The sequence below is a fragment of the Sturnira hondurensis genome, unplaced genomic scaffold (genome assembly GCF_014824575.4).
Source record: "Sturnira hondurensis isolate 20B ecotype Veracruz unplaced genomic scaffold, ASM1482457v3 Scaffold0003606, whole genome shotgun sequence".
In the NCBI taxonomy this organism is placed as follows: Eukaryota; Metazoa; Chordata; class Mammalia; order Chiroptera; family Phyllostomidae; genus Sturnira; species Sturnira hondurensis.
In genome coordinates, this window is record NW_028076237.1 from 38,016 (window position 1) to 62,403 (window position 24,388).

Sequence of the window (24,388 nt, forward strand, 5' to 3'; positions counted from 1 at the left end):
TAGACACAAGTTCAGGGATGCACAAACATACAGTCACACGTCTGCATGCAACTCATGCCTACAGTTGTCCCCAGCACTGGGTTGCAGGTCTGTACATTTAGTTACACACAGACACAACCCCCAACTATACACACCAGGTCACACAGACACACATAAAGTCACAACCACTATAAATATCTTGTCACACAGCCAAGTTCACAGATATACACAGTCTCACTACAGACATGTTTCCATGCATACAGAGTCCCAGCCTGCCTGGGCACTGCCACACACACCTGGTCACATCAGCTGCTGATGTGTGGTCACTTTTATTTTCTCAGCCACATGCAAAGACCTGGGCCCAGCATACCCACCCAAGTGGCACATGTACAGCCACACCCAGTGAGTCACTTTTTCTCAGGCAGTCACCCGAGATACTCCCACTCAGAATCAGACCCAGTCACAAAGACACAATCATAGCCACACACACTTGTCACACCTAGCTCCAATGCTGTGTGTTGACATCTGGTCATGGATGCATGCAGACACACACACATCTGATCACACAGCCACATGTGTTCAATCATCCACAGGCACAAAGCTGCACATGGACACTCAACTTGTATCAGTCACACCAACACACTTTTTGGTTACACACTGTCACACAGTCATGCATACCCCGTCATAGAGGCTCACATTTAGTCACAGTATCAACTAACTTATACAAACCGTCCTCCATCCCCAATCACACAGAGACACTGGTGGCCATGGCCCATGCATTATAGGGAAAGAGGCTTGCACACTTAAGACATGCATATGGCCATCAAGAGACAACTGTCCCCCAGGGTGGCCACACTCAGATATCTGGCCACAGCCAGATAGTCGGCGGTTCAAAATCACAGCCATATACATTTCAGAGGTGGTTGTGCATGCAGAGCCACACAGCCTCAGTACCCACACTACTCAGCCATATACCACAGTTATAGTGCCGTCACCCAATATCCCACACCCAACTGTACCAATCATAGCATCACAGAGAAACACATGGTCTCTCTCCATGAAAACACGCAAGTCACACAGACCAGTGGCCACATACTTGTACAGTCACAGCCCCATGTGGCCAGACACATAGTGTCTCACACACAGAGCCATCAGCACACAATTTCTATTTCACATACCACAAGCACACAGTCACGTGCATGCTCTGAAATGCAGGGACCCAACATAGCATTTATAGCCGTGCTTATGCAAAAGACACAGCTCCTCACAGTTACCCTGTCACCAAATCACACACTCAAACACAAATATGCATGCATGCAGACACACACACACCAAACAGCCACACAGCTACAGAGACTCTCATAGCCTGTGAATAGACATAGACATGGGTACATATAGTCATCCGGGTCACAGACACGCAGGTCACAAACAAATACAGAAGCCCCACTCACCTGCATGCCTCCAACACATACAATAGCCTGATGCCATCACACACAGACACACGTATAAAAATAGAGTCAGACATAGTGAAATAACCCACTATTAGTGGTCAGCCAGGGTTTCAGGCCCCAAGTCAAGTACATAACCCAAATCACACATTCATGATTATAAATGCACACGATCACTCAGTATCAACACACAGATAGATGCCATCATTTACACAACCCCAGTCACACAGAGAGACATGGCTCTGAACACACAAGCAGCACACAAACATACAAGTCACAGTGCTATCACGCAACCCCAGTCACATAGGCACAGTGTGACCAACTTCATCTATAATGGCAGTCACACACCCAGAGTTTGCAGGGACATTGTGTGTCACACAGACCCATGTGTGGCACAAATATAAAACCAGTCACAAATATAACCACAAATGTTCAGTCACTGGGAGAGTCGCACATGGACAGAGTCATAGACACCACTCCACTCACACAGTCACAACTCCACCCACATCTTCAGTCAGCCACGCACACACGTCCAACCCCAGACTTAACACATACACTGTCACATACCCGGTCACAGTTACCGAGGCACACAGACACAGGGTCACTAAAGATGGAACCACAGACACAACTCCACAGTCACAGCCATGCACACACCCAAACATAGACAAAAGTACAGGCTTCATGCACACTGAGCCGTTGTCATACACACATACATAGTCACACAAATGCTGGGGTCACTCACAGACACTACCAGACACAACCACAAGCACAAACAGGCACACACACAGGATTCCTCATAGTCACCAGCTGTAGCACAGACACACACTCAGCCACCTCCCCAACACTTGCTTCCCCCCTCCCCCAGGTACCACACACAAAGCCGCCATCACCTCAGATGCTGCAGACAGACAAGGCTGCACCCGGGCCCTGGGAAACCTCTCCTGGCCGCCTCCCAGCATGAATCCTGGAGCCTGAGGGGCCAGTGCATTATCCGAGGGTGGGGCCACTCCCTGGCAGCTGGGTAGCCCAAGGGACAAAGAGGGTGTCCCAGGGACCTGTGCCCTGAGACCCCTGACCAAGGAGGGGAAGTGCCTGAAATTTCCCTAATTTTATTCAGGCTACGGTGGGGGGGGGGGAGTGGAGTCTCAGGCACAAGGACCTTGTTTTGAGAAGGGGCTGTTCCTAGGACACCGCCCAAGGACTGCGGGGAGAGGGGTGGGATGCTGTGCCCAGGACTCCTCTGAGGCCTGGGGACAGATTGTGCCTGAAATTGCTCTCAGCCTTGGCTTGGTAGGGAAGCTGTGCCCAGGGACTCCATCAAGACCTTGCCTAGAGGGTTGTTGTGCTCACAGACCCCCCTCAGGCAGGGAGGAATCTGGATGGCGTCTGGTCCGGGATCGCCTCCAGCAGGCCTTGGCTTCATCCGGGGGTTGTGTCCCGAACCCATCCCCAAAACCTTGCCTAGGGAGTTGTACAGAAAATCTGTCCCCTGTCCTTGATTTCCCTGAGGGGGAGTTCTGTGTCTCGGACCCTTATCTCCAGGGCCTCGGTAAGGGAGGGAGGGCCTGTGTCTCCCAAGCTTTGGGTCGGTGGGGGTTTGTTCGTGGATTCCCACCCAGGACCACCCTCGCCAGCATTGGCACCCTCTCCATACGGGCGCCGCGGCCGCCTCCCACCCCCCGCCACATCAGCAGCGGCGCCGCCCCCCTACCCGAGCCCCACTCTCCCGCCCTTCTCACTCTGGCCGCCGCGCTCCGGGACATCCAGGGCCCGGGCGCCCCCGCCTCCCGCGGCCCCCGCCAGGCCCGGATCCCCGAATGCTGTTGGTGCTGCTGTTGTAGCGGTGGCGGCGGCAGCTCTGTCCGACGCTGACGGAGCCCACGGACCCAAGGATGGTGCGAGATGCACGCCCGCCAGCCTGCTCGGCTCCCCGAGATTTCCGTTCTGGGGTCGGGGGAGCGCCCCTCCCGCTTCTGCTCCCCGCCCCGGCCCCGCCCACTGGCCCACCGCCTGCTGGATATACAGAAAGACCCCGCCCCTTCGGCTTGCAGGCACCGCCCACACGCAAATATAACCCCGCCCCCTCCCTTACGGCCACCGCCCCGCCACGCCCATTGGCCAGTCCCCGGCTGAGCTTGCACGTGAGCCTCGCGGAGTATCCCCCTAGGTCTTTCGAAGCCTGGACTCCCTTTCCCTTGGTGACCCCTGACCTCAGGTCTCCTTCAGTTCTGTGTCCGAAAGAGTTGCTTCGGGAACCGTCTTGCCGCTCCACATCCTCAAATCTTCCAGCTAACCCCACGGTTTTCCTATCCCAGCGGGGGCTGGCAGAAGCGGTGACAAGGCACTTTTTGCAAGGAATGGGAGGGGAATGAACAGACCCCGGCGTTCCAGCGTGCGATCCTTTTGGCACTGGCGGTGGGGGCGCCAGGCTGGGACTTAGGCGCGGTTCTGGCTGCCGTGGCGTTCCCGCTCCCACCCTATCCCGTGGGTTTGGCAAAGCATCTGGCAGGGGCATTAAGGCCCATTAGCAAAGGCGAGGTTGCTGGGAGCCCGGGCGTCGGGGTGGTGGTGTAGGGGGGAGGACTTCTCAGCTGCCGCAGTCTTACGAGCAGGTGGTCTGCACGTGCGGGAGGGGTTGGGGGTGGGAGGGAAAGGGGAGAAGGAGGTTCCCGGCAACAGATGGCCCAGGCAGGACCAGGGCTTTCAGACAAGAGGGTGGGAGGGGGTTGGCCATCTGCACCTGGAGGCTGTCCGCGAGCTCCTCCTCCCGACCCAGGGCAGAGAAAAGAGCTGGGGAAGGGGAGGGCTGCTTTTATTCATACTGAAGGTTCATACACCCCCCAACACAGAGAAGATGGACAAGGAAAAGACAGCTGGTCGAGGGATGAGGGAGGCAAAGGTGAGGGCTGCCTCCAACTAACATCCCCCCCTCTCATTGGCCAGATCTGTGGGAGTCCAGAGACACAGGCGAGGGGCTCCCCTCTAGATGAGTCTGCATCTCCACCGGGCGTGCAGGGTGCCTGAAACTCTCAAATGTTGGCAGAAATAAATTAATCCCAGGAGTTCCTTGATGCCCACTTTGGGGTGGGGAGAGCTGGATATGGGAGCGTGAAGTGGGGAGTTCCTTAGCCCCAGGATTCCCCAGTCTCCAGCGAAGGGTGCTAGGCCGTACTGGGAAGCCCAGGGAGGCATCCCCAGACCGGAACAGAGGGGAAAGGATGGCCCTCTACTGGCCGGATTCCCTGGAGGGAGCTGTTTGAGGGGTCAGACGAGACCGCTCCTCTGGTCAGGAGGCTTCGGGCAGTGGCTGAGCCTGGCGACCGGCCCAGTAGCGGTGGTAGGTGTCCTGGAAGAGGTCCCGGCAGTCGATGTTGGCGCGGAGGCGGGCGCAGGTCAGGAAAGCCCCCGCCAGCTTGCGGTGCAGGGCGTAGGTCTCCTCCGGCGGTGGGCGGAGCCGGTGCTGCAGCAGCACCGGGATGAGGCCCTGCACTCGGCGGGCAGTATCCCCCGCCCCGAAGTCATAGGGGCCCTGGGTGGCGAAAGGCTCTCCCAGAATCATCACAGCCTCCACATGGGCATCGGAGAATGCCTAGGGGTGGGGAAGAGCAGAGGCACAACCCTTCCTTAACCCAGAATTAACAAGCGCCTCTCAGCTCCCTCACGATGTCCAGTACAAACACACGCCCCGGACTCCTTCCAGAGCCCCTGGAAGGCAAACAGCCCCCAACTCCTCCAAAAGGAAATGGCCTTTTGCTCCCTCTCAGAGCCTCCAATACACAAACAGACCTCACTCTGTAGACCAGAGAAGCAGGTTCCCTTCCCCCATACACTTTCTCCAGAATAGGTAAGTGGTGTCCATTTCCCCAGGGTTCCTGAGGCAAAGCAGCCTCCGTTCCCCCCACTCCTCCCCAGAGCCCCCAAGAATGGATCAGCAGTTCCTCATTCTCCCAGAGTTCCCCAGCAGAGTTAAGCTGCCCCCCCGTGCCCACCCCACCCCTCCCACAACAGATTCCATACCTTACCCCACCCCCCACCCCCACCCCCAGTGACTCCCAACCTTGGTTTCAAAGCCTGTGAGGAATTTGAGGTCCTGGGATTTCTGTAGGACCCGGTCTCTGTCTCCATTGGCTGCAGCCATCACCACCTGGTTAGATGGGTGGGGGGCACAGGGTCAAAGGCTCTGTGGAGTTCAAAGGTTTATGGAGGGGTCTGGGGAACTGGAGAAAGGAGATAGCACCCACTTTCCTTCTCATCTGCCTAGGGCCTCTCACCTAGAAGCCTCTCCTGCCTTGCCTCACCTTGTCCAGCTGTGTCTCAAGACTGTCCTGGGGAGCAGAGCGGGCAGGGGTTCCACCCACCTGACTGGGAACTAGGCAGCGAAAGAGCAGAGGAAAATAGATGTTGAGTGCTGCTCATGAGTCCAGATACTCATGTGGCCAAGGATGGAACTATGACCCCAAACTGTACCCATCTCTGTTCACCTGGTTGTCTGCTGATGTCTGCCTCCTCCTGCACTGAACTGGGAGCCCTGAGACAACAGGAATCCTGATGGGTTCAGTCCCATGGGGCACAGGCTCTGGCACTCAGGAGACCTTTAGTGAACTTTTGTTGAGTAGATTAGCTAAACACCCCTCCAACCATGAGTGCACACGGGGAGAGTTGAGGGTACAAGGACAGACAGACAGACAGAAGCTGCCTGGGCTCAGTCCCAGCTCTGCCACTTGCTGACTGACTCTGGGCAAGGTTCTTCGTCTCAGGCCTCTGATTTCTCATCTGTGAAGTGGGCACATTGGAATCATCTTCCTCATGGGGTTGTTGTGAGGTTAAAGGAAGCGATAGCTATGCAGTGCTGAGCACTGCGCCGGCACGGAGGAAGCACCATGAATACAATCAGCTACCATTATTATTAGGAGGTGGGTGTGAGGGTCCCCACCTCACACGTGAGCAAACAGGCTCAGAGTATGCAATAGAAAGGTGAGGAATGGAACCCGGGAGATCCCTTAACCAGTGAGTTGCCCTTCCTTGAGAGGAAGGGGTCAGGATTAAATCTGTCAGTCCCACTCTGTCTTTGCTTCCATGCCCAAGCCTGTCTGGCCATCCGTGAGACCTATATGGTCCTTGAGGGCCAGTATGACAGGACTTTTTAAAATCGGGAACAACTGGGGAGGTGGCAGGAGAGTCATGCTAAGTAGTCTGGAGGTGGGGTGGAGTGGGGGCAGGGCATGAGGTGTCCCAACTATCCAAGTGACCTGCAGAGGACAGGCCCCAAGAGGCCTGTATATGTGGCAGGAAGTGAGGGTTACCAGTCCCTCCTTCCTCTTCCTACCTCAAGGATGGCCCCACCATGCCCACTACCCAATCCAGAGCCCTGGGCCTTGCCTCAGACACCATTCTTCCTTTCTTCACAGCCTTCCTGGGCTGTCGGCTCCTAGTCTTAAAGACCCCTCGTATTCAGAGGGGGGGTTCCTAATTCAGTCTGTGCCCCTCTCCTGCTCTCCTGCTCCTCCCCTCTCCCCCCCATGGCTCCCCTAGGCACCCGCACAAAGTACAAGCTATGAAGCATGGCTTCTGAGACCCAGTGTGATTTGGTTCCCATCTCATTGTTGGCTCCTCCTCTGCCCCCCACCTACCTCCCGAGTCAGAACATGAACTTCATTTTGGTCCCCTAGGACTTTACTTCTCAAAGTAAAGTGGTTCCTATACCTGAGTGTGTGTTAGCAATGCATCATCTTATGCCAAACTCCAGACCAGAATCCTCGCGTCAGCAGGGCCGTGGGGGCTGAGGGGGTTTCATGTACACATTCAGGTTTGAGAAGTGCTGCTTTAGTGGAGATGTCCCTTCTCATCTCTTAGCTTTGGTACACGTGGTAGATCTGGAATACCCTCCTAGCTTCTCCCTTATGGGTCTCCTCCTCCCTCAGGTCTCAACTCTGATAGCTGCTCCCTTAGGAAGCCCTTCCTGACTCCCCAGGCTGGCCCGTGCTTCTGAGCCCCCACAGTGCCCTGTGCCTCCCCATCCTGGCCCTGGCCACTCTGGGTCTTCACTGTCTGTTCCCTCATTGGACTGTGAGCTCTTCGAAGGTGGGGACCTGGATTGAGTTGGTCATTATTGTCCCCCTGGTTTACCCAGAATAGGGCTGGGTACACAGGTGGTATCAAAGAATGTTTGAATTGATGACTAAATGATTAGAAAACCCAGGTTGAATGTCCAACCTCACCAGTCAGTGAAATGGTGTTCTCTGTGGCCTCTGAGACAAACTGACCCAAGTTAGTGGGAGGGGCAGACAGCGGGTGAGGAAGCACTTCCTGAGGGCAGAGTAGCTCCGTAGGAAGCAGCCGGCCAGTGGGGTATGTGAGGGCAAGGCTGGACTACAAGGTTTGGGACAGTGTGGGTTGCGGGGAGGTGACAGGATGGCTTTCAGAGGCCTCTCTCTTAAGAGGAGGTTAGTCAGGGTTGGAAGCATGGGCTTGGGACCCAGACCACCTGGGTTTGAATCCCAGGTCTGCTGTGACCTTGAGCAAGTGACTTAACCTCTCTGAGCCCCAGTTACTTCATCTGCAAAATGGGGCTAAAAATGGTCCTTACCCCACGGAGTTGCTGAGTGCTTTAAGTCAGTTACTACATGTCTAGCGCTTAAAACAGCACCTGGCATTAAGTGCTTGGCATCGGTTAGCTGCTATTAGTATTACTATTATTTCTTATTTCTTAATTCCGGATACTATACTTCTCCTTCTCACCCTTGCCTCAGTATCCGGCTTGAGCCTCGGCCCACCAGACCACAGGGTTGGGGGGAACTCACCTCAATGTAATGGTCTGTGAATTCGGTCCCAAATTCTCGGCTTGCACCAAAGTCCAGCAGGGTCACCTGGGAAGGAGAACGGTGAAGGAGATGCTGGAAGCCCACCAAGGCTCCCGGCTGTCTGTTGGGGGTGGCCTGGGTCCTCCTGCCAGAGTCCCTGCCTGCTGTCTCGGGGGGCTCCTAGCCTCTGGTCTCCACAATTCAAAGTCACCCCCACATGAAGCTGAAGGGACTTGGATTTTATTTATTTACTTTTTGGTCATAATTGTTTTATATAATAACGTCTTTTAGGTACAGAAAAAAAAAACCCCAGAGAACAAAATATATAGAAGGGTGAACAGAAATCTCACCACCCAACTTAAAATACAAAACAACACCAATGCAAGTGGGGCCTCTGCCCGATGTGTCCCCACCCTGTCTTCTAGGGCCACCACAGCCCTGAAATTTTTATTAAGTGATTATTTCCTGAAGTTGGCGTGTGTGTATTCTACGTTTTCTACATGTGTGCACTCATGAGCGAGTCACGTTTTCTGTATTTAAACTTTATATAAATGGTATTTGTGGTAGTTATCCTGAAGCTTGCTTGCTCCTTGTGTCCAGCGTGATTTGAGGATTTGTCCGCACGGCCGTGTGTAGCTCTGGCTCATTCATTCATTTCCTCCCTGCTGTGTAAGGACTTTGTTGCATGAATGCACCACAGCGAACTCATCTGGTTGATGAACACTGCGGGTGTTTGTGGGTTTTGCTATGAAAAACAGCACTTAATTGACACATACGTAGGAGTTTCTCTGGGGCAGTGGGGTTTGGACAACTGGCCACAACCCATAGTAAGAAATGCAGATTATACATTTCTTACTATGTATAATCTGCATTTATACATAGTAAGCACCAGTGCTAATGCCACATAAATAGAAACGTCAAACAAAAGTGTCCTGATATATTATAGCTCCCTTCCGTCTGTAACACACTGACACTTTCTATCCTATGCCTTTAAAATTAAAAAAAAAAAATGCAGTTGAGACCCAATACATTGACACCGGACTCAGGAAGCGCATCACCTCCCCAGGTTGGAAAAACCCCTCCCTGGGGGTGTCAGCTGAGGAGGGGTGCAGGGTGTGTGCACTTGGGGTGAACGCAGTGGCTAGGGACTGCAGCTGGAGACTCGGCGGCCGCTCCACCTTCAGTGAAGGGCTCAGACGTGATCCTGAGGGTGTACGGCGCTGTGGAAGGGACGGTGTGGCCAGATCTGTGTTTGAGAAAGCTCCCTGGGGAGACTGAGCGGGGACAGGCCACGCTGTTGAGCAATCTGGCAACCACGCACGCGGAGAGTCCTTCCCAGCGAACTCTCATGCCCAGGCCTCTGGGCACACGGTGTTCTTTGCCAAGAGTGTTCTTCCCTGCTCTTTAGCTGGCTACCCTCTCCTCATTTTTCTGGTTTCAGCTTTAATGGCACTTCCTTCAGGAAGGTTTTCTTGACCCCATCCAGACAGGACAGCCACTTTCTCTGGCTTCCCATAGCCTCTGGGGCCTCCCCATCACTGTCACCGACAGCTCTGGCCTGTGCTACCCTGCCATGGCTCTGATTACTCTAGGTCCCCCACTGTCTGGTGATGGGTCCCCCACTGGACCACGAGCTCTGAGGTGAGGATCAGGGTGGTCTTGGTGTCATTATCAAGAGGCAGCGGGGGCTTGGTGTGTTCTATATGAGTGACAAGTGTGATAGTGATGACTAACTGCCTTCCAAAAGTTGTATTCCCTCTTCTCCACTGTCACACTGCCACTAGGAAGCCACTGCCTAGCCAGGAACTCCATTTCCCAGCATGCTTTGCACCTAGGCTGGTTGTGTGAACAGTTCTCATCAACAGAATGGTAAAAGGAATGATGTGTCACTTCTGGTCAAAGAAGTTAGGCAGGGAATTATGCTCTCCATCTCTCCTCCCCTTCCCAGGACAGCACAGTCACCAAAGGGGAGGAGTCTGGGTCTCCACATCACCACAGGGAGGAGGGCTGGCCCAGCCTGTCCTGTGAGTCGGAAACTACTATTGAGTTAAGCTACTGAAATGTTGAAAAATATCTGTCACAGCAGCTGATGTACCCTGACACACAGCACAAGGAACCAACCTGGTGACTGGAGGCATCATACAGGAAGTTGGCCCAGTTGGGGTCCGTCTGCATGAACCGGAACTCAAACAGCTCCCGTAGGCACAGCCGCAGGAGCTGGAAGCAGATCTGGGGGGGGTGGGGTGGGGAGGAGTAACAGACCTCTCGGAGTCACCTCCCCGTGTAAGCCCTCAGGGGCCTGGAGAGGCAGTGGGTCCGGCTGACCCTGCTGGCTCTGCCTGGGGCAGCACCCTCCTTGCTGTCCCACTGGACCAAGTACCTGGTTCCGGATGTCCTGGCTCAGGCCCTGGCACTGGTCCAGGGGGACCCCTCCAACCAGCTCCATGCCCAGCACCCGTGTAGTGCAGAGGTCCTTGATCACTGCTGGCACCCGGAAGAAGGGGTCATCAGCCAACAGCTGCCTGGGGCAGAGGGGCAGGGAGGGGAATGGGACACCTGGAGGTCTCCGCCTCGGAGAAGTCCTTTATGAAAAGTCTGTGTCTTGCCTTCCCTTCTCTCTTTCTCTTGCCTCTGTGTGCCCTGAGTGATGGTTAGTACCTGGCAGGATTCACATTCATTCAGACATTTCGTTCATTCATTCGTCCAACAAACATCTCCATAAGGCCTACTCTGTGTCTGCCCCTCAGCCAGCTGCTGGAGACCCAGTTACCACTTCCCTACCGGAAATACTTCGATGATATCTGGTTGCCCCATGATGAGCTCAATGTATTAAGCTCCATAAACATTACTTTCTGCCCTGGCTGGTGTAGCTCAGTGGATTGAGCACTGACCTGCAAACCAAAGGGGTCACAGTTCAATTCCCAGTCAGGGCACATGCCTGGGTTGCAGGCCAGTTCCCAGCAGGGGGCGCGTGAGAGTCAACCATACATTGATTGATGTTTCTCTCCCTCTGTCATTCCCTTCCCCTTTAAAGATAAATAAATAAAATCTTAAAAAAAAAAAGCATTACTTTCTCATCAACTTATTAATTCATCCCCAAACCAGTCACTGACAAAAAACAGTCACTGATATACAAATCTCCGAGTCCGCAGTGATACTCATTGTCGACTCCCTTGGAGTCGGGACTGGGAATACTGGTTAATTAAGGGAAAGCACCCCTCTCGTTGTCTGTGCCCGTGCTGGACAATGCTGAGACACAGCGGTGGATGGGGCCCAGGCCTGCCCCTTCCGCACACCAGAGACCATACTGTAACAAACAGACCAATAGAATGAGCTAAGTGTGTCAGGGAAAGATTTGGGAGGCAGAGAATTATGAGGGAGGCCTCTGGTTGGGGAGCTGTGGGATGGCTGGAGGAGAGTAAGGTGGGTAGCAGGGAGGTGGGGAGGGGTCAGGTGAGCCCATACAGGTTTTATTCTAAAGACACTGGGAATCCTGTGGGGGAGGGCTCTCCCCCACCCCACAGGGAGTGCTCTGGCCCAGCCCACTTTAAACCTTCCTCCTCCAGGCTTCAGACTTGTATTTCTGTGCTTGTTTATAAAATCTCTATTTGAACCACTCCTGGTGGTCCCGGCCCTGCACTAAGCATTTAATCAGCACAATTCCCTCTTCACTCCCCCGTGAGGACGCTCTGCCAAGGCCGCGGTGCAGATTCAGGCCACCCGGACTATGAAGGGCGGACCTGGGGCTGGAGCCCACATGTGTCTGTCCAGGCCCAGGCCCCAGAACATTGCCTTCCACTGGCCTTTCTCTTACTCTGTATTTACAGAGCTCGGCTCAATAAGCATGTGGGCTACACTGTGGAGGATCTCACTGAGGTATAATTAATTACTGCCTATCACGATGCTTCTAGGATGCTACCACACTGCTCCTGATAGCTATAGTTCATTCATTTTCTTTTTCCTCTTTTTTAAAAAGACTTTATTTCTTTATCTTTAGAGGGTAAGGGAAGGAGAGAGGGAGAGAAATATCAGTGTATGGTTGCCTCTCCTGTGTCCCCTGCTGGGAACTGGCCTGCAACCCAGGCATGTGCCCTGACTGGGAATCGAACCACGATCCTTTGGTTCACAGGCCGGAGTTCATTCATTTTCACTGCTCTATGATATTCCACTGATGAATATACCATAATTAATTTATCCACCCTGATGGATGAATTTCAGAATTTGGGTTTCTTTTTTAAAATTTTTTAAAAGATTTTGTTTATTTTGTTTTTAGAGAGGGGAAGGGAAGGAGAAAGAGGATGAGAAACATCAATGTGTGGTTGCCCCCCATACCACCCTCACTGGGGACGTGGCCCGCAACTCAGGCATGTGCCCTGACTGGGAATGGAACCTGCGACCCTTTGCTTTGCAGGCCCGTGCTCAATCCACTGAGCTACACCAGCCAGGCCAGAATTTGGGTTGTTTCTAATTTGGCCTGCTGCACTGAGCATTCTGGAAAAGTCTGGCGGTGTATACTGCCCTCAACAACTCTAGAGCATTTAGCCAGGAGGGAGACTCTTAGGTTGTATGTGAATATCCAGCCTTAGCGTGTGAGGCCACACTGTTCTCCCAAATCCTCGTCTCAGTATCTGCTCCTGCCCACAGTGTACCAGGGATGCTCTGGAGCCCCGGTGTTCTCTTCCACCCCTGACACCGTCGGCTTGCTCCAGCTTTGTCAGTGCCGCAGGTGTGACCCATTATGCGACTAAGGGCCTGTTGACAAGATCATCCCCACCCTGGACTGAACAGTTATCCAACCCATTTTTCAGGTGAGAAACTGACACTTGGAGAGAGGAAGTGACATGACCAAGCTCACAGACGACACGAAGGATAAACGAAGTAATGAATGGGATGAATGGATGAACAAATGGATGAAGAGGAAAAGAGTTTGCCAGCCCCACCCCAAGACTCCAGTTCCAAGTCAGCCTGGGAGGGAGGGAAGGAAGGAAGGAAGCTGGAAGGAAGAGGTCCTTGAGAGGCCTACGGGGGGCTCAGCTCACCTGAAGTTCTGGGCAGAAGCCGCCTCTCGACGGTAGTCACACTCCCAAGCCAGCTCCTGCAGCAAAGCCTGCAGGCTCTGCTCGGCAAACAAGCCTGATGGGGGCAGCCGTGTCAGTCAAGGAAGGCCGCAGCTGGACCCGCCTCCTACCTCCCCCAGCCCCTTAGGTTCCCACTCATGAATGTCTTCCCTAGCCAATCCTGTCTTTCTCTCTCCATCTCTCTTGCTGTCTCTCACACGTTCTGCTCCAAGCCTTTTACCCCATCGTCTGTCCACACACCTCCCCTCTGTCCTCATGCAACTGTGAGCTTTCCTTGGGTCTGTCTCTTTCACAGGCATGCACACCTGTCTCTAGGCATGTTTCCTAGTCACACACACCACTTACTGTCTTTGTCACACTCTCTCACATTCTCTCCCAATCTCCTGCCCCTGCCTTTCTCTCCCTCACACACACACACATACTCTGCTCCATCTTCTTCAGGCTCTTTCTCAAAAGCTTTAACACAAACACGAGGTCTCCCTTACACTCTCTCACTGCTTCTGTGGCTCTTTTTCAGTCCCTCTCTACACACCTTCTCTGTGTTTCTGAATTTCAGTCTCGGCTTCTGTCTCTCTCAGGCTCCCCAAGTTTGGTTTTTTCTCACACACTGTACTCTGCACTCTCCCCACCTCGGCGCCCCTTCCTTCCGTCTCAAACACACATTCACACACAGGCACACCCTGCCCAAGCTGGTACTCTCCGACTCTCTGCGTCCAGCCCCACTTCCTCTCTGCAGGGCACCCGTCGTACAGTGGGCACCTCACCGTCGGGCAGGGCCACGCTCATCTTCAGCACTGCCAGCAGGTTCTGGACGTCGCTCTGGATGCTCTGGGCAACGCCTGGGTACTGCAGAGGGAGGAGTCGGGGCAGGATGGGAGTCATTCCTCTGGGGCAACAGGTGCCCACCACGACCCATCAGCTTCCCCTCTCACCTGGATCTTCACGGCCACTTCCGTCCCATCCCTCAGCATTCCCTGGTGCACCTGCCCAATAGAGGCGGCAGCAAAGGGCACCTCCTCCAAAGAGACCACCTTGGCCTGCCAGTCCCTGCCGAGCTCCTCTTCCAGAACTCTCTGGGGGGGAGAGTGGTGGTAACAGTCATCGCTATGATTATAGGCAGCGGAGCTCATTCCCTGTGCTGAGCACATTATAATAACTCCAGCACTCACCACACACTGGGCCTGGACTAAGCTCTTGGCTGCTGCCCCACTTTACAGATGGGGAAGTGGAGGCTTAGAGAGAAGTCTCTCAGTCAAGGTGAACCAGGCACTGGCGGACTGAGAGGCCCAGGCCAGCTTGGTATTAACTCAAAGTCAATGTGATAAACAAGTTAAAATTTACAGAAGGCTTCCTATGGGCCAGATCCTGTTCAGGGAGGCTCAGGAGCAGCAGTGAGTGCCCAGGGTCACATGGCGAGCGAGCAGAACGGAGGTCAGCAGGCAGGTGCCTGATCCTGGATGGCGCACCCTGACCCTGTCATTGGAAGAACACTCACTCTTGTGCACTCACTCAGTGCCAGGCACTGTGCCCACCTATTTACAGATACACTTGTCTTTACTTAAAAAAAACCGGCAATAATAACAGCTAAAATTTGCATGTCATTCATGGTGTGTCAGGGCCCTTCAAGTGCATTCTTTATGCTAATTTAGATGGTGGCCCTATCTATCACCATCACCACCTCACAGAGGAGCACACGGAGGCACTGAGAGGTCAGGCCGTGGATCTGCGATCACACGTGCCGGAAGTGGCAGGGCCAGGGTTTGAACTCCCCAAGTCTGACCCCTAACATGGCACTCACTGCCACTGTAACAGCTCACCGAGCCTGCCAAGGACCGGACTCAGTGCTCCAGACCACCCTCATTTAATCATTTGTTTTAATTGTTTAATCATTTAAACAATCCTACAAGGAGGTGCTTTGGTGATCCGTTTCACAGAGGGGAAACAGGTCCGAAGTTAGTTAGGGAGTAGAGCGGTGGTGGTGAAGCCACGAGAGACAGGCAGGCGGAGCCCCGCTCCCCGGTCGGCCTCCCCTCACGGGGCACTCACTCACCAGCATCTGCCAGCGGGGCATGAAGTCGGCGCTCTGGCGGACCCGCTCAAAGATGCGCTGCAGCTGGGGGCTGATGAAGCTGTTGTCTGGGGCGACAGGGACACAGGGGACAGGGAAGCAATGAGGGAGCACGCAAGGGGGGCCCCTTGTGGGAGGACCAGGGGTTGGGGCTGGCTGGTGGGTGGGGTGGGGTAGAAGTGGGGTCGGTGGCTGGGGGTCATGCTGTACCCTGGATGCTGAGCATTTGGCCAACCTTGAGGGCGGCCCCCCGAACTGTACACAAGGTCTGCACAATCCGCTCGGCATTGGCCTCTGACAGGAAAGGGCTGGAGCCGGGCCGGGAGCTGCCCTCTGGGGTGGAAAGAATGATTGTTAGTATTACAGCCACAAAACTATTCAGTATGACACCACTACACACCACGGCAATGGTTAAAGTGAAAAAGACAATGCCAAGTGTTGGCAAGAATGTGGAGCAGCCTGACCGCCAACACTGCCGATAATGGTGCCACAGCACATGCCCTGTGGAAAACAGTGGCAAGTTTCTAGTAAAGCACACACCTATATCAGACGCCGTTCCTCTCCTAGGTATGCTCAAGAGACATGCATAAATGTGTCCACTGCAAAGAGTCTTCGCAGCACTATTCGTAACAGTTCCAAACTGGGAACGTTTTTTTTTTTTTTTTTAAGATTTTATTTATTTATTTATCTTTAGAGGGGAAGGAGAGAGGGAGAGAAACATCAATGTATGGTTGCCTTTTGTGCGTCCCCTGCTGGGAGTTGGCCTGCAGGGAACTGGACTACAACCCAGGCATGTGCCCTGACTGGGAATCGAACCGCGATCCTCTGGTTCGCAGGCCCGCGCTCAATCCACTGAGCTACACCAGCCAGGGCCCAAACTGGGAACGTTTTAAGGGACTGCCAATACAATGAATGAAGAAACTGTGGAACAGTCACAGAGCAACCACTACAGTGTGGAATAAACAGCCTACATCCACGCACAGCAACACAGACACCCCTCCCACACAGAGCCTAGGGGTGTAGAGAACCAGACACACACCAAAATACACTGTCTCATCACACTGGTGTGAAGAGCCCAACTGGCAAAGGTGATCTCAGGGTCAGCAGCCAAGGTGGTGGTTATCCTTGGTGGGGGCGGTGACCAAGATGGGGCAGGAGAGAAGGTTCTGCAGAACCTGGGTGGTGATGCTCCAAGTGAGGTTGGGTGGGCCCCTGAGGATCCTTGAGACCCTTCAAGAGGGTCTGTGAGATTAAAATATTACCATAATATGCCCTGGCCAGGTGGCTCAATTGGTTGGAGCATTGTCCCATACACCACAAAGCTGTGGGTTCGATTCCCATTCAGGGCCCAGACACAGGTTGCAGGTTTGATCCCTGGCCTAGCACATACAGGAGGTAACTGGTTACTGCTTCTCTCTCACATCAATGTCTCTCTCTCTCTCATCCTCTCTCTCTAAAATCAATACACATATCCTGGAGGGAGGATTAAAGATATATTATCATCATAATATGAAGTGTTGTTTGTCCCTGTTTACTCTCTTTCTCCCACAAACGCTCAGTGGAGTTTCCCAGAAGCTCCCAGACCTGGGATGATGCTGTTGCCCTGATGGCTGATGAAATGTGTGTGTGTGTTCTTGTGTTCCAACATTTCCTGTTTTAATCTCTAATACAGTAAGTATCCATAAGTATTACCCACATAAACAAGCTCTTTGGGGTCCTCATTCTATTTTTTTTTTATTTTTAAATATTTTTATTATTTATTTATCTTCAGAGGGGAAAGGAAGGAGAGAGGGAGAGAAATATCAATGTATGCTTGCCTCTCCTGAGTCCCCTGCCGGGAACTGGCCTGCAACCCAGGCATGTGCCCTAACTGGGAATCGAACCCTGATCGTCTGGTTCGCAGGCCCGCGCTCAATCGACTGAGCTACACCAGCCAGGGCCTCATTCTATTTTTTGACAACTTTATTGAGAGATAATTCTCATACCATAGAATCCGCCCATTTAAGGTGTACAATTCCATGGCTTCTAGGACATCGAGAGTTGCGCAGCTATCAGCAAGACCAATTCCAGAACGTTTTCACCAGAAAGAATCCCCTTCCTTCTGGCAGTCACCCCTCACCCCGGTTTTCTCCAACCACTTCCCTCGAGCCCCAGGAAACCACTAATCTACTTTCTGTCCCCACAGATGGCCCTATTCGGGGCATTTCACGTAAATGGAATAATGCAATATGTGGCCTTTTGTGTCTGGCTTCTGTCACTTAGGATAGTGTTTAGATTCATCTAGACTGTAGCATGGATCAGTACTTCATTCCTTTTTAAAAAAAAATATTTATTTATTTATTTATTTATTCTTAGAAAGGGGAAAGGAGGGAGAAAGAGAGGGAGCGAAACATCGATCGGCTGCCTTTTGCATGCCCCAACCTAGGGAGCTGGCCCACGGCCCAGGCGTGTGCCCTGACTGGGAATTGAACCTGCAACCTTCCGGTTCACAGGTCAGTGCTCAGTTCACTGAGCCACACCAAGTAGGGCTCATGCCTTTTTATGGCTGAATAACATTCCATTGTGTGGATATAACACTTTTTAAAAATGCATTCCTCAGTTTTAAGAGTGTGTAGGGGTCCCAAGACCAAAAAGTTTGAGAAATCCTGTTCTAAGCCCTGGCTGGTGTAGCTCAGTGGATTGAGCACTGGCCTACACACCAAAAGGTCAAGGTTCGATTCCCAGTCAGGGCACATGCCTGGGTTGCAGGCCAGTTCCCAGCAAGGGACTCACGAGAGGCAACCATACATTGATGTTTCTCTCCCTCTCTCCTTCCCTTCCCCTCTAAAGATAAATTTTTTTAAAAAAGAAATGCTGTTCTAGAGTTTCTTGATCTGGGTACGTAAGTGCTGTGAAAAGGATATGAACACAGGTCTATATGTAAATTATATTAGTATTCAATAACGCATCAATACACTGTTTTTTAAAGTTGGTTATAATGTATTTTTAATTTTAATGTCTTTCTTGTTTGGATGGAAATGTATATTACAAGACAAAAGTTTATCTTGGCTTTTTAGTTCATAAAATGAAAAACAAAAGCCTGAAACTCACTAGAGACATAAAAAGCATCTCTTCTTTAAAAAATGTTCATATCTACTGAATGCGGGTAAATTTGTGAAAAAGTTTAATAATTGTAATCCAGATTCACATGGAATTTTCTAACGTTGTTATTTCTCTAATTAGTACTCTTAGGCTATCTACTCATTTTAAGGTTTCATTTATTACCAGTTCAGCAACATTTAGGGTTTTTTTAAAAATTATTATTCAAGTACAGTTTTCTGTCTTTTACTATACACTTTTATTTTATTTAAAAAAATTATTGAGCCCTGGCTGTGTAGCTCAGTGGATTGAATGCTGGCCTGCAAACCAAAGGGTTGCTGGTTGGATTCCCAGTCAGGGCACATGCCTGGGTTGCAGACCAGGTTCCCAGTGGGGAAGAGGCAACCACACATTGATGTTTCACTCCCTCTCTTTCTCTGACCCTTCCCCTCTGTCTAGAAATAAATAAAGAAAATCTTTTTAAAAAAATGATTGAGCCCTGGCTGGTATAGCTCAGTGGATTGAGCTACAGCATGGGCTGGGAACCAACCAAAGGGTCACCAGTTCCATTCCCAGTCAGGGCACATGCCTGGGTTGCAGGCCGGATCCCCAGTAGGGGGCACATGAGAGGCAACCACACATTGATGCTTCTCTCCCTCTCTTTCTCCCTCCCTTCCCTTCTCTCTAAAAATAAATAAATAAAATATTTTAAAAAAAATCATTGAGCTCTTTATTGAGGGCTCACCCTGTGCCATGGAGAATTCTAAGTGTCTCTCTGGATTTTCTGGCTGAATCCCCATAATCACTCCAGGAAGTAAGAACTACCAATGCCTTAATTTTTAAGGTGAGAAAGCAAGAGATTCAGAGAAGTACACTGCCTAACCCTGAGTCACACAGCACAGAAGTGGCAGAGCGCAGTATAGACTCAGTCTGGCCTTACCCTAAAGCCAAATCCTCCACTTATCTCCAACTTTTTACTTTGAAAAAAAACCCAGACAGACAGAAAAGTTGCATCATGAACACCTGCACACCCAATTCAAACATTTTAATATTCTGCCTCTTCTGCTCTATCTGTGTATGTGACCAAACACTTATTATTATGTTTTGTTGATCAATTTGCATGGCATTGTACTCAAACTGTGCTAAAAAACAGGATATTAAAACAGGATATTACCCTACAGAATCACAGTACCATAATCACACCTAATTAACACTATTTCTCTAGTATCTACTACCCAGATCTTCCTAATTGCCCCTGAAAGACTTTTATAGCTCTTTAAAAAAATTTCTTTACCTTTCAACTACAGTCGACAGTCATTATATTAATTTCAGATGCACAGCTCAGTAGTTAGACATTTGTATAACTTACAAAGCAATCAGCCCATAAGTCTAGCACCTACCTGGCACCATACACAGCTATAACAGCATTATTGAGTATATATATTTTTAAAGATTTTCTTTATTTATTTTAGAGAGGGGAAGGGAGGGAGAAAGAGAGGGAGAGAAACATCAATGTGTGATTGCCTCTCACAAGCCCCCGACCAGGGACCCGGCCTGCAACCCAGGCATGTGTCCCAGCCAGGAATCGAACCTGTGACCCTTTGGTTTGCAGGCCTGTCCTGTCAAATTGATGTCCTGTCATGGTCCACACATTCCATCTGTCAGCTATTATTTCTCTACTCCCTTTTAATCTAGAACAGCCACCCCTGTTTTTGTTTTGGCCACTGACTTGTTGGGGAATCTTATCCAAAAAGGCTGATCTCATTCCATCTCTGTTGGACCCAGACCTCCACCGGCACTCACTTCGGCCTTTGTCTCCTGCTCAGCGTCGGAACTCAACTCTGGAGGGCTTACATTTTTTTCTCAAATGATCTCAATGCACCAGGACCCTGACGGGGTTCCCACCCTGTCCTGAGCCCTTCACAGTGACCCCTAGAGGTGGGTCTGTTATCTCTCATTTGTCCCCTGCTGGGTACCGGGAACAGGGGAACGGGGAACTGGCCTGCAACCCAGGCATGTGCCCTGACTGGGAATCGATCGCGATCATGTGTTTCGAAGGCCCGCACTCAATTCACTGAGCTACACCAGCCAGGGCTATTATCATCATCTCCATTTTCCACATGAGGAAACTGGGGCTCTGAGGGGTGAAGCCATTTGCCCCAGGTCACACAGCCAGGCCAGGGTCCAAACCCAGGTACTGTGACTAACTCACCTGACTGTAGAGATCCTCCCGTCAGGGACTTCTTGGCCACTTCGGCCAGCACGCCCAGGCCTAAGCCCACAGCCAGTCCTGAGGAGTGAGAAAGGAGCCTGAATGCCCGCTTGCACAGGGCATTCCCCCCACCCACGCTCTCTCTGCTGTCTCTCTCTAAGCACACTTGTCTCCCAGCTCTTTGCAGCCAAGTCTCTATGTATCTTTGTCCCTAAGTCTCACTACTCCCCCTGCTTGGGGTTCCCTCCAAAGTGAGGCTGTCTCTTCCTCTATCCCTCTCTCCAGGCCTGTCTCCTATGGCAGCAGTTCTCACCCAGGCTGCACATTTGAGTCACGTGAGAGCTTTTATAAATACAGTGCCCAGGTCCCACCCCTGAGGTTCCGATTAAACAGGCCTGAGTTGAGGCCTCCGAATTTGTATTTTTATTAAGCATCCAAGATGATTCTTATACACAGCCAAGGATAAGAAAGCTCCAAAATGATCTGTGACTTCCTATGAGTCCTGTTTTTTCTGTCCACACCTCCTCTTCTTCGTGCTCACCTTTCCCGTCGGTCATTTCTCTCTATCCCCTCTCCTACTTTGGCATCTCTATCGAGGCCTCTTTCTCGCTGTTCCTTCTTTGGATGTTCTCGCTGGCTGATTTCCTCTGCCCCCTCTTGTCTCCTTATCCCTAAAGGTATGCCGAGTCTCTCTGACTCCTTCATTATCACCATCCCTGAGAATAATCGTAGCTGGCATTTTCCGAGCACTTTCTCCACGCCAGGAACCATCCCTAGTACCTTAAATGCTTTAATTCACTTGTCCTCACACCCTCATGCGGTAAGTTTTACGGGAAAGCTTCCATTTTGCAGAAGAGGAAATCGAGGCTCAGAGAAGTTAAGTAATTTGCCCAGAGTTACACAGCAGAATCACTCCCTGAACCCTGGGCAGCCCAGTGTCAGAGTCTAAACACTGCATTTAATTTCTTCTTTATGCTGTGAATCGTTGTCTTTAAAGCTGGAACCATGACGTGCAGTAGGGAAGACACTTGCATTATAACTGGTAGAGACCAATACATATGTAATGTTTCATAAAAAATATTTTCCCTACCCTGGCTGGTGTTGCTCAGTGGATTGAGCACGGGCCTGCAAACCACACGATCGCGGTTCGATTCCCAGTCAGGGCACATGCCTGGGTTGCAAGCCAGTTCCTGGCAGGGGACACACCAGAGGCAACCATACATTGATATTTCTCTCTCTCTCCTTCCTTTCCCCTCTAAAAATAAATAAATAAAATCTTAAAAAAATATTTTCCTTAACTCTACAGATTCACTCATATTTTCCATTTTATTCTTCTTCTTTAAAGATTTTATTTATTTATTTATTTATTTTTAAGTTTTATTTTATTTTTTAAAAGATTTTATTAATTTGTCTTTAGAGAGGAAGGAAAGGAGAGAAGGAGAGAAATATCAATGTATGGTTGCTTCTTGTGAGTCCCCTGCTGGGAACTGGCCTGCAACCCAGGCATGTGGCCTGACTGGGAATCGAACCACGATCGTGTGGTTCGCAGGCCTGTGCTCAATCCACTGAGCTACACCAGCCAGGCCTTATTTATTTATTTTTAGAGAGAGGGGAAGGGAAGGAGAAAGAGAGGGAGAGAAATATCAATGTGTGGTTGCTTCTCTTGTGCCCCCTACTGGGGACCTGGCCCCCCACCCAGGCATGTGCCCTGACTAGGAATTGAACTGGGGCCCCTTTGGTTCACAGGCCCGTGTTCAATCCACTGAGCTACACCAGCCAGGGCTATTCTTCTTTTTTAATGATGGTTGCACCGACTAAATTATTTCATGCAGATTGTGACCTGAATTGTAAATTCTGCTGCTAACCTGGGGTGAAATCACTTCACTTCCCTTAACCTCCATGCCCGCATCTGTAGAATGGAAATGAACAATTACTGACCCGGGGTAGAGGGATCACACATATGGGGCCTTGCACATTCTTCCAAGTTCTCAATAATGTCACCTGCCCCTCTATTTCCCTTGGTTTTGCAGGCCTTTGCTTTCATTCTCTTTTCATCTCTCCCTCCTGTCTGTCTCTGATTCACCCTCTTCTTTGCTTCATTCTGTAAATGTTGCTTCCTCTCATCTAGGTCAGTCTCCCACAATCACACCTACCCCCAAAGTTAGCCAGGCGGCTGATGCGGGAGGCAGGCACCTTGCGTTCTCGAGAGCGGTCACTCAGCTGGAAGATGGGGAGAAGGTCTGAGGGTGGGAAGGTGGGTATAGTGCCCAGGGAGTACAACCAACCTGCCACCACACCCTTCCCCAGACTCAGGGGGCCAAGTGCCTTCATGGAGTGTTGCTGGGTGGATGGGAGGCAATGATACCTGGGGCCGAGGTGTCTTCCTGAGCCGGGCCTCCCGGGCCTTGGAAATGTCCTCCTCACTCAAGCCTCTGCCAGGCTCACCCCCATGAAGCTTTTGGGCCCAAGAACACCCGCATGGCCTCTGCAAGAGATGTGGACATTGGCAAGAAATAGAAGACACAGGGTCTCCCTGACCCTTTGGATTCCTCCCTGCCCCTTTACTCACTGATGCCTCCCTCAGGCTCTTCCCCTTGGAGAACTCTCCCCAGCCTCTTACCCAGCAGTGGGGCCCAGAACCCAGGACCCCACAAGGCAGACCAACAGTCCGGCCCAATTGTCCACAGGTTCCCCGCAGTAGGCCCCCAACCTCCAGCCACATCGCCTAGGGGAGAAGAGGAGGAATTACTCGGGTAGGAGTGGTGGGACTGACCTCCTTGCTTTGCTCCCCCACCCCAAGCCCTCACATTCCTCCGTGTTCACCCTAAGATCCCCACCTAGCAAAGACTTCCTTCCCTGATACAGGTCCCTCCAGTTTCTCCTGGTTCCCTCTCTCATTTCTAGGAACCTATAATTCTTCCTGCTCAGCTCCCAAAACTGACTTTCCCCCGTCTCACTCCTGCCGTTGCTAAGGTCCTTCCCCGTTGCTAGACACCCACAGATTCTCCAGGGCTACCTCTCCACTTCTCTGAGCCCCCCTTGTCGCCAGGCACCGCCTCCACCTCTGTTGCTAGGCACCCACAATTCCTCTCCTGTACCCCTTACCCCGTTACTGGGTACCTCCCCCCGTTGCTAAGCACCCACTGCTCCTAGGCTCCGGGTCCGCAAAGCGTGGGGGCCTCTTGCACTTCCTGGAGTCTCACTGCGGACAGCTAGCCAATGACGGAGCAGCAGCTTGCTGACTGGCACAAACAACTCCTTGGTGTCTGTAGGGGGGCGGGGCCTAAGGTTGGGCGTTAAGATCCGCTGGGGATTGTAGGGGGCCACGCCGGGAACACACGCATGCGCTTTTATGCCCTTTCGCTCATCTCAGAGTGCCTGTTTGCAACGGACCTTCCTGTTCCCTATACCGTTTTATTTGCAAACAACTCTTTCCCTTACAAACTCCACACGTGTCCTCTGCACGAACATCTTGCGAACCCCCATTCTTATTTCTACCCCCAGCAGGCTCAAGATCTCTCCTTCAAACACCTGTCTTCCCAGCAAACATTTCCCGTGCACATGGAGCTCCTTCCCTTTGCACTCGCACCCTCTGCTTCAGACACTCACATCCTGGCACCCAGCCTCCTCCCTTGCACATATAAACCCCCTACAGGCCAATTGCCTCAACTCTCCCCGCTGTAAACAAACTCCCTCGCACTTAGCCCCTGGCACACTGGGCCCTT

General features: G+C 51.8%; 2 protein-coding genes across 2 annotated transcripts in view; both read right to left on the bottom strand.

Annotated features, from left to right (window-relative positions):
* Window positions 1–3,385, bottom strand: part of NUMBL (NUMB like endocytic adaptor protein) — a 34,444-nt gene extending 31,059 nt beyond the window's left edge. The window contains exon 1 of the mRNA XM_037041978.1: window positions 3,167–3,385. Within this exon, the coding sequence (XP_036897873.1) occupies window positions 3,167–3,190 (24 nt within the window). The 5' untranslated portion in view covers window positions 3,191–3,385. The remainder of the gene's footprint in view (window positions 1–3,166) is intronic.
* Window positions 3,386–4,172: 787 nt separating this feature from the next.
* Window positions 4,173–23,901, bottom strand: COQ8B (coenzyme Q8B). Its single transcript, XM_037041980.1, is given in 16 exon segments — window positions 4,173–4,740; window positions 4,743–5,016; window positions 5,485–5,571; window positions 8,228–8,293; window positions 10,349–10,456; window positions 10,608–10,749; window positions 13,267–13,360; window positions 14,070–14,151; window positions 14,238–14,378; window positions 15,356–15,441; window positions 15,584–15,706; window positions 20,664–20,741; window positions 22,817–22,883; window positions 23,029–23,148; window positions 23,284–23,388; window positions 23,808–23,901. Coding segments are annotated over 15 exon segments (1,722 nt in total). The 5' UTR covers window positions 23,386–23,388; window positions 23,808–23,901; the 3' UTR covers window positions 4,173–4,588.
* Between the last annotated feature and the right edge of the window lie 487 nt (window positions 23,902–24,388).